The following is a 10,709-nucleotide window of genomic DNA, read 5'->3' on the forward strand; positions in this document are numbered from 1 at the left end:
ATTTTTATATCATGCCTGTAGAAATAACTCCAAACCTAGCTAATATTTTAGTTGATATTTCAGTAACAATGTGTTCGGGCGTTCATTTTTTCTGCATATATTCGATAATTTTATAAAATCATTTTATATTAAATTTGAAAAAATTTTGCAATGCACGGTGTTTAAAACACGTCACCTAAACTGGTTTTGTTTTCTCTCTCCAAAGAACCGCAATTTAATCTAAAAATGGAGAGAAAAATTTTGATAATTATTTGTTTGTCTGTCTGTAAATGTTTCGGAAGTAAGATTTTATGTGTTTTTCCAACGCCTTCATATGGTCATCATGTGGTTTATACAACAATCGCAGAGGAGTTACACAGACGTGGCCATGAGTTAACGATTCTAACTACCAACACACACAACTATGCCAATCCGGAAAGCGGTCGAATCAATCAAATTGATTTAGGACCGCCGTCGCAGAAAGTTTTAAAAAGCAAACTGAAAAACATTGATCTGGAAAACTACAATGGAAATAAGATACTCGATACGTACTACGACACAATACTAAAAATCACAGACGCGCAGCTGGAAGTTCGAGAAGTTAAAGAACTTTTAAGAAACACTGAGGCAACTTTTGATCTTTTGGTAGTTGAAGCTTACACGCCAACTTGGTTTGCTTTGGCAGATATATTCAAAGTGCCCATCGTTTCTGTATCAGCCACTCACACAACTCTCCAAAATTTTGATTCGATGGATAATCCGACACACCCTTTTTTGTATCCTGACGTTCTCACTAGCTACTCAGGAAAACTGTCGTTTTTCAAAAGGCTGAACCTGGTTTACAGGAGTGCTCAGTTCAGGTGGAACTACTATTTCAACGTTTTACCAAAGTTTGAAGCGTTAGCTGTTAAACATTTTGGAAATAATTCCACTCCAGTGGGCTTGATGGAAGGGAAAACTGATGTAATGTTAGTGGATGTTCATCCTCTGTTTATAGGACCCAGGCCGACGGTTCCAGGAGTTGTGTTTTTGGGGAATATTCATATTATAAATCCGCCCAATCCGATACCAGACGTTAGTAAACCGATCAATTATTATTTGCATGCATTTAGGAGTACATAATAATCTAGCAGAAGTGAATTTTATTATATGTTGAACACTATCTTGTAAGTTGTAAGGCAAGGATTTTGATTTGAATTTGTTTCACAGTGTTTTTCATAAAACAGATTGGACGAACGCTTGTGCTGCACTGGTACTTTTTAAAATCAATTCTATTTAATAATTCAGGACAGTCAGTAATGTTGTTTACGATTTTATATTGCAACATCGAATCTGCAAATTGACCACGTACTCAATGATTCAGTTATGAAAAATACAGTTGCATAGAGATAATTATTATTAAATCGATATTTTCATATTTTTGATTTAATAATATACCTACGCAAAATTCGATTACCATAATACAGAAATGTTCTTTTTTTACATAAGCTCCACACAGGAGAAAAAAAACCCCTTAGGGCCCATGTCATCTTTGGGGATGCTGCGTGAAGGGTATTTTTATGGAAAGGAAGGAGAAGAAGTCCTAGGCAGGAAAACAGAATGAGGGATGGGCAGGAATTCTGGGGGTCAAAGTGTCCATGAGAGAAATAAGTATAAATCTATTCTTCTCACTGCGGTACAAGGCGATGGGTCGAGAGAGTCCGTCTGGAGAGGTCAAAAGGTCTTCCTCAACCGGACTCTTCCGATTTGGCCCGCCACGCAGTAGATGGGGCAACGCATCCGCCGCCATGACCTAGACACCCATGAACCCGGGCACCCCTGCTTAGTTACCAAACGTAGTGAACCACTTGAGGTGACTTATGGCAGAGGTGTTGGTTATCCAATAAATGGTCCCCGAGACGGCGGTACCCATACATGCCTCCCAAATTGAAATGTGGTAGTCGATAAGAATACAAACAAAAACCTATACAATAACTTATATGAATATAGAAATAAAGAGAGGAGCATTGGGAGATCTAAAACAACTATGTATCATAGGACCCCGCATCGGAATAGAAATTATTTTTCATAACATAGCTGTTTTGAAAAATTATATTTAGGAAGATAAAATTTTGAATCCATAAGTTAATTATTTTATTTTGTAATACTTATTAATTTTCTTGTATATTTACAGTGGTTGGAAGCATTTGTCAACGCCAAAGAGAAAGGATTTATTTTATTCAATTTGGGAGCAAACCTACAGTGTCAGAACTTACCCTTGGAGAAAATAAATGTTCTAACTGCGGCCTTCAGAGAGTTAGACTACAACGTTATCTGGAAATGGGAAAACTCTACGTTGATTGGACATCCTATGAACGTGTTGATTTACCAATGGTGTCCGCAATTCGACATCCTGGGTAAGTTTTTAAGTTAGAATGGAACTCTATTCAGAATCGGAAATTATTAACGACCCTCCTTACTAGCTGTATGACTATTGTCCAAAATATGATTTCAATATAAATATTTATTAAGCGATTATTTTACCAATTCTTGACATACACAACGACGAAATTACGCACGGACAGAATTACACATTGAGCGAATTTCACCTACTTAAATTAAACCTACTGGAATTTCACGTGTTAAACCTAACCTAACACAACTTTATTTTTTTTTTATTAAAAATTTATTTAGCTCACACGCAGTATAAAAAATAATCCTTTATATTTAAAAAAAAATGTTTTTAGAGTGTTATCCAGTAGGTGTAGGTGATTCTCTCCGTGTGTAATTTCGTCCATTGAAATTCCGTCCGTGTATAAGTCAGTCTGTGTGTAGTTCTGGCAGTGATATTGGTGCGTGAAATTTTGTACTTCGTCAAAATTTGAGATTGTGTTTGTAGTTTAAATCAGAGGTTCCCAAACTTTTTTGCCCCGTAGACCACTTACCAAATTTTTTTCCATAGTCTGCCGAATATTTAATTTTCCTAAGCCTATTAACGTCCCATGTAATAATAATTTATTTTTTTCATAAGAAGATTCCCTTCTCTTGCCTGCCCAATAACCGGGTGGCGGTATAGTGCCTCTGTCTTTACATTGTGCAGACAGGGGCGCCCTTGTGAGGTACTAGTATAACGCCAAATGAAAACGAAGCAGGATAAGAAACGGGCATTTCTTTCTGTGGCTAGAACTGCCCCTTCAGTTCTTTGTTAGTGCGTATTCCAATCAATTTTTCTTGTCGTATGATATCCGATTCTCCAACGTTCCATTTCCATAGTAAAATAAATATATGATAAATATACATAAAATGTCCTCAAACTTAGTTTTGAAGTGTATGTGAAGTAAATTTAAATGTTGAACGTAAACCAAAACGTAATTACCCTGGACGTTTTTCAAATTTGCGGCTTCCATGTTTTGCTTCAATATTTAATTCTGACAAGAAAAGGAACGTAGACTCTATTTATATACTACTCTAAACAATTTTACGAAATATAAAATTACAAATACCAAATAAGTCATTTCTCAGTCTATAAGTATTACGTAAACTGTATTCTTTGTGTTAGGTGTATTGTGTCACTTATGGGACTCCTGAATGTTGATGACTTGATGTAAATGGGGCTCGTGGACCCCCAAATTTTTTGATATCGACCCCTGGGGGTCCATATAGACCACTTTGGGAACCTCTGGTTTAAATTATCGATTAAATTATACAGAGTGTCCGGAAGTAAAGTGCACTACATTCGGAAGGAGATTCTACATGATGGTAGAAGTAAAAAAGATGAATAAACTTTTTCGAAATTCCAATGTTTATATTCCAATACAAAAAATATTTTCCATCGTAAAATACTTATTTTCCGTGTGAACTATTAATTTTTTTTACCTAAAAACTACCTTAAACATATCATGAAAATCCAAAAAAGTTAGCGCACTTTACCCTCGGACACCCTGAATTTTGAAAAATAATTCTAAAATTAATTATCTCCGGCTGTAAGAAAGGACGAAACCCCAAATTAACAAAGAAACACTATGATTATAGAGTTTAATGATGATTATGGAGATAGTAAAAATAATGACAATGACAATAATTATGATAATCGATACAAATACAAATATTTTTGAGTTATGTATTCAAAACGTATACTACAACATTTGGATACTTTTCAGGGCATCCAAAAATAAAGGCTTTTATCACTCAAGGAGGTTTGAGATCTATTGAAGAAGCCATTTACCATAAGGTTCCAGTCATAGGCATGCCCATTGCGGGGGATCAGCACTTTAATGTTGCGAGACTTGTCCACTTGGGAGTGGGGATTCATCTCGACTACAAAACCCTGAGCAAGGAAAGCCTTCTGGAGGCAATTAACGAAGTGACCACAAATGCCACGTAAGTTCAAATGATCATTGTCAGGCAAATCTTAACTAATTAAAAGAAAACTGTTTTTGATCTTCAGTAAAAACCATTTAAAAATTTGAGGTCTGACGTTATCAAACGCATAATATGCTATGGAATTTTCAAATTTGTATTTAAGTATAAAATTTCACGTGACCCAGTTTTTAAACATTTTATATGTTTGGTTTGATTTTTAGAAACAGGCTCACTAACTATTTAACTAAACATCACACCATTTCTCAAATCACATCGTCTCATACATACTCTTCTATCATTCCGACTCTTGACATGGCCGGACTCAAGAATCTGGATCACTTGATCGTGCCATGTCTTCCATAGACGGCCCGACCTGTTGTACTATTCACATCATATTTTCTTCTTACACTGAGATTCACCGAATTTTAACTAAAATATCATCAAATTTCAAATTTATTATGCAAGTTCTGTGAAGTAACTTAAATTTTAACTTTGAAATTTGATGAATTCTTCAAATTCAAGGACACAACCCGCCATACAATTTTATCTTAGACATGGTTATACCAAATAATTATAAGCAATAATTTGTCGCCTGAAATATCAATACACATTGAAAATATCTTCCGAGTAAATACAAATGCCGCCAACGGGAATTGAACCCGTACCTTCTGATGTCCGGTCAGGTGCTCTGAACCACTGAGCTAAGTCGGCTTATTTCCAACCCGCCAAATAATTCAATATGTATTAGTACCTCAATCAACAATTACCGCTCATTATATTTTTTTCACCTGTAAACAACATACTTTATTTTTGTTGGAAAGTGTTTGTTTGAAATTTACATCTTAAGCAACTTGAAGCAATACGAAATTTACTGCAGTGGTAAGTAAAAACACCGAGTCTCGATTGTGATTGTGTGTCACAATTGGGACTCGGTGTTTTTACTTACCGCGGCAGTCTACTTGACAATATAATTAATAATAATGTATCATTAAGATGCATTGTTTTTGGATACTTAATTAATACATAAATCTTTCTAATTTCATAATTATTAACCATCGTTAGCAAAATTCTTATTTATTTATTTACTCAATACATTATATGCAAGGAAGCTTTTGATTTTCCAACTGGGATTTTTCCCAGTTGAAGGTTTCCCGTTTTAGGACAGTCAAATAAACAGGTTTCAAATTATCCTAGAGAAATACGGGATTTAAGAATAGAGAAAATAAGCATGTTAAAGTGAATATACCACTAGGCGTTCGTGATAAATAATAATCAGATTATATTTATTGTTATTAAGTTTAATTTGTAGAACTCCATTTTATTTTTTTATATATACAATAATATTATTATTGGGTTTATAAAAACAGTTTATTTTTAAACAAGTTCTGCTGTGTAATTATTATTACGCGTGACAGCTGTTTCGCCCTCTAAAGGCACTATCAAACTGTGGGTAGCCCACTTACAGACGATACATTTATATTATTTCTAGGTAGGTATTTTAATTTCAATTACTGATTTCTTAATTGATTTCTGTGTAAAAATCTTAGAAATTATTGATGGTTACTACCCTAGTAAAGTTTCCCCAATTAGTGTAATGTTTAAATTTGACTGAATGTCTTAATGTTAGTTATTCCCAAACGATGACTCATAGGGTTATTTTAATAGTATAATTAAGTACTTCAATGTGCACTCGTATTTGCACTAGGTTTGAAGATATCTAGTAGGGGTGAACGAATTATATTGGTTTGTTCATTAATTAGAATAGCTTTCGGATTATTAGAATTTTTGTTAATTTCTAACTGCTCTAAAAGATTCAGTTTACGGCCTTTATTTTGTACGTGTAACGGAGTTGGTTTATTATTAAAAAAAAAAAAAAAAAAAAAAAAAAAAAAAAAAAAAAAAAAAAAAAAAAAAAAAAAAAAAAATCAGATTATATTTTAAGTAATATTTCGGAATCAGTCCTGCCTAGATCTAATAATCGCTCTGTTGCTTGTTGAAACGGAAAGGTCATTTCATTAAAATATAAATATGGTGGAAATTTTTTAAATTTATTTTTTATATATTCAATAATATTGTTATTGGGTTTATTTAACAGTTTATGTTTAAACAAGTTGACTGTCAAGACAGTTTGATAATGCCTTCAGACGGCGAAACAGCTGTCACGCGTAATAATAATTACACAGCAGAATTTGTTAAAAATTTTTATACACCCAATAACAATATTATTGAATATTTTAAAAAATAAAAATTTAAATGGAGTTCTACAAATTAAACTTAATAACAATAAAAAAAAATAAAATAAAAAAATGGTGGGAATTGATTAAAACGAATATAAAATACGAACGTAGAAAGATATTTTATACTCTTTCGCAGATACAAAAACAAGATAACACAACTATCCAACATGATGAGAGATGACCCAACACCTCCACTGGAAAAGGCAGTACGATGGATTGACCACGTCTTGCAGTACGGAGACGCCAAGCACTTGAAGACATCGGCCCAGCACTATCCAATGTACCAGATTCTGTTCCTCGATATTGCTGGTTTCCTTCTGGCTATCTCCATTTGTGGTTTTTTCTGCCTTAAATATGTCCTCAAGAAGGCCAAACAGAAGATCTTTGGACCTAAAGCCTCGCTAGTCATGTACCATAACAGTAAGAAGACTAAGTGATATCAAAAATAGAACCCATAAACCATTACAGATAATTTTTTTTCATTGTAAAATTAAATAAAATTTCTAAAATTTTTTGGCGATTTTAAAATTTAATAATAGCTGAAAACATGACATGTTTTATTAATCCGCTGTTTTACTTCAGTTTATTGTTCGTTTATTCATCTGTTTTCATTTCATTGAATGATGTAATAACAGGGTAAATCACATAAACGTAACCTCTTTCTACACATCGCTCTAATTAGAAAATTGAGTTGGTATCTGCATCCTCGTTCTACATGTAGTTTTATGAACAATGGTTTATAAAAAAAACTTTGATTTAGTTTAAAACGAGTATGGTATTGATATTTCTATTATTTAAAATTCATTATGACAGATCCAAGTAATTTCCAAGAGATGGAAAATTTTGTTTAGAAGTGTGTATGTACAATAAATTTGTCTTACAGGGGGCCCTACGTAGAGTAAAAAACAACACAAGAAATGTGAGGGCATGTTTTGTGATCGAAAAGTCTGATCATTCTGGGTTTAAATTTCAATATCAGAAATTCGGTCTCAGTTCAATTCAAAATCAAATGGAATAGTAAATATGATGTCATGCAGTATAATAGAGATATAGTACACAATGTTAATTGAATTTCTTTACGTAACAGTCAAGAGCAATACCTAAGAGAAGATTTGGCATACTAATAAAATATTCTGTTTAAACACAAGTTCAAAAATTTCTGCCAAGATGGCGGTGTCGATGGCTTGACATTTTATTGATATTTGGGGTCAACAACAATTATGTCTACCTTATCCATAACCTAGTACATTTAAATAAAAAAATGTTTGTTCAATAACGTATTTAATTATAATATTTTTATGTCAACTCAGGACTCTATAGTTATATCAGGAAAATGTTTTATTTTATTTTATACTTCGTAGTAGTTTTTAAAAACAACGTGTTCAATGAAACTATTCTGTCCTCTGTCTAACAAGGGAAGCGTGACGGCAAGAGAAGAGTGTAACTATGCAATGTAAATAACTAATTTATTTACATTGCATATCTCTGTTTTATTACACGGAGAAAACTAATATTGCTAATTTATTAAAAATCTCTCCAAATTATTGTTCTTCCTGGTAAAAACGGGACTGCATGCCTTTAACGAATGAATTTACAGATTTCCCAATAAACTATCAGTAAAACACGAATGTGTTATGGTGACGTCGAAACGCGTGTTCATAAAAATTCTAATATTTTCGCATTACGTGATTATATAATAATAAGAACACGTGTACCGACATATTAAGAAGGTAATAATAGTTAATTAGGAAATCGCCTGCTATTACCTGCTTTAACAGGATTTTACAGGTAGGGTACCTCCTCTGTTATTCTCTAAGCCAGTGGCGATATTGGTTTCCATTCAAATTCACATAGAAAACATTTCTATTTGAAGAGGTATGTACCTATGGGTATTTATGTACGTATTCATGGGGCCCTATTTGTTGACTTGCTAGACCTTTGATTTATAACTAAAACCTAATCTACTAAATAACAATGTAACTAGAAGCATAAACATATAATTATTTAAAAACTAACCATTGTTAATATTTTCATTTATTTCAACGCATCGTTGAGGACAAAAATGACTTTAGTCGATTTCATAGTTAAGTACCGTACATCCGTTTGATAATGACGCGTTGTATAAACGGTCCAATACACACTATAAAAATGATAACGAATTTATTTCACTGAAAATAATTTTTGCTAATACGTCGCTCTAGTTCGTTTTTGTCCAATAGACCATTTTTGGCGAAATTGAGTTAAGTATGCAGTTGTTCTAGGAAAGCATTTATTTATACGATACAAGTGAAAAAATAAATTTTAATGTGTTTTCAAGACGCAGTTTGTCTTGAGTCCACCAAAATTGAACAACATTCCGAGCGTGTTTCTCCAACACTTTGTCCTACAGCCAAATTCAAAACGTTTTTTCTGCGTAATTTTAAACATTTGGAGCGAATATTAATTAAAAAAAATTCTATCACTTTAAATCACTTTAGCAAGCTTAGAATTGAGCTAATTTCATTGTACAAGCGTCTTTCGTAAAAAAAAACTTTGAAGCTCTATTTCTCCCGACTTACGTTTTGGTATGATGGATAAAAATGAACTAGAGCGACGAATAATAATGTATAATAATACAGATGCCAAAATCCTTACCAACGTTATAACTTATGCCCACTGGCTGTTTGACCAAAATGTGTAGGTACATGGGTCTACAACTAAAAATAAATGAGAGATTTTAATAATCTCCTTGTAATAATGAACCAGTTCTCATATGTACTTGTCCAAAGTCCTCAATATCCGGAATGGGAAATAAATTTGAATGAAACTGCATGGTTAATGAAAACTCCCCACCAATCTGTCATAAATTATGGATCCCACCTCTTCACTGTACACGGTAAAGGAGGAGGCTTAGGCTATCTGATCAATAAATAGTAACGGTCAGAGCCTTTTCAAGGCTGTTTTAAACGCCGTTTGTTTCAATCCATATCGGCATCCCTAAATACTGGGTATCATTGATATAGGACATGCAAGGTTCGGTTTTGCGTTACCAATAAAAATCTGTTAAAAAAACCCGGAGTGATCTTTCGTTTATCATGTTATCTTTACTCCTTCAATGGTAATGTTAAGTGTAATATTTGGTGGCCATAGACAAACAACGTGGGATAAGGAAAAACAAGAAAAAATGCGATATGGGCTTGTTTCTCAGTTGAAACTCAGTTTTGTATTTTAAAATAGATTATGTATGTACACCTCACATACAATCTCAAATAAAGCTCTTTTTTCACCACACAAAAATATTAAACTCGGGATGGAATTTGAACTGTTTAATGGCTTTTTCACGAGAATAATAATCCGAGCAGGGACATAAGATCCATTTTCAACGACGAAAATTTTACGAATTAAAAACAAAATTACATATGTGCGTTAATAATAAATGAATATCAGTAGCATATTTTTCCTTCTTTGTTAAGAATTTTAGGAAGGAGAGGAACAAAGGAAAAATTGAATAGGACATTGGGATGTGGAATAATCATAAAACTGTTTCAATATTAAACATTCCGCCGACCTTTGCGAAATATACTAAATTTCTCAATAACTATACATCATTGATGTATTATACTAGATTAGCCCTGTCTAGTTAAATTTATTTAAAAAATGTCACCACATAGCGTACTTCACAAATATGGAGATGAACTTAACAACCAAACTCTGTTTAAACTCCTTGTACAAGCGTTCAAACTCGTAAGCGAAACCAAGGAACATCTTCATTTTGTTACCGAGGTGTTGTTGTAATTTGAATACAAAGCCGTCACCAAACCAACATTTTTGCTAAACCAGGTCTGAATCAGCTAAAAGACTAATAAATAACACAAAATCTTTTTTATTTTCAGATTTTTACTTTTTAGATTCATATACTACATATTGAACCATAACGGGAAACGTACACATATTTACTATTGAGGAGAAGTTTTACGAATTTACAAAATTATTTATAAATAATAGTATATAATGAGGACAGAGCTTCAGAGAGGGTGTGGTGGGGTGGGACATACAAGGGAGGTGGGGGTTACATGGTTATAATATCAATTTATTTATGCCCATTAAATAAGCTTTTACATTGTGTTTTTTGTTGTTCTGTTTTTTTCGAATATAGGCACAACTTTACATATC

The 10,709-nt window shown here is 33.0% G+C and overlaps 1 protein-coding gene across 1 annotated transcript; it reads left to right on the forward strand.

Moving 5' to 3' along the window:
* The first annotated feature begins 225 nt into the window (after positions 1-225).
* Positions 226-6,994, forward strand: LOC149416679 (UDP-glucuronosyltransferase 2B15-like). The gene is made up of 4 exons (XM_089641294.1): positions 226-1,053; positions 2,153-2,375; positions 4,119-4,338; positions 6,694-6,994. Exons 1-4 carry the CDS (start codon positions 226-228, stop codon positions 6,992-6,994), a joined length of 1,572 nt encoding a protein of 523 aa, XP_089497420.1.
* Positions 6,995-10,709: the final 3,715 nt, after the last annotated feature.

The sequence above is a fragment of the Hesperophylax consimilis genome, chromosome 16 (genome assembly GCF_061612785.1).
Source record: "Hesperophylax consimilis isolate HC1 chromosome 16, BYU_Hcon_1.0, whole genome shotgun sequence".
NCBI lineage: Eukaryota > Metazoa > Arthropoda > Insecta > Trichoptera > Limnephilidae > Hesperophylax > Hesperophylax consimilis.

Excerpts from the sequence above, each read along its gene's own strand:
- LOC149416679 (XM_089641294.1), top strand. The coding sequence starts at position 226 with ATGGAGAGAAAAATTTTGATAATTATTTGTTTGTCTGTCTGTAAATGT. Across the intron at positions 1,054-2,152 it reads CGCCCAATCCGATACCAGAC|TGGTTGGAAGCATTTGTCAA; the intron begins GTTAGTAAACCG and ends GTATATTTACAG. Across the intron at positions 4,339-6,693 it reads GAAGTGACCACAAATGCCAC|ATACAAAAACAAGATAACAC; the intron begins GTAAGTTCAAAT and ends ACTCTTTCGCAG.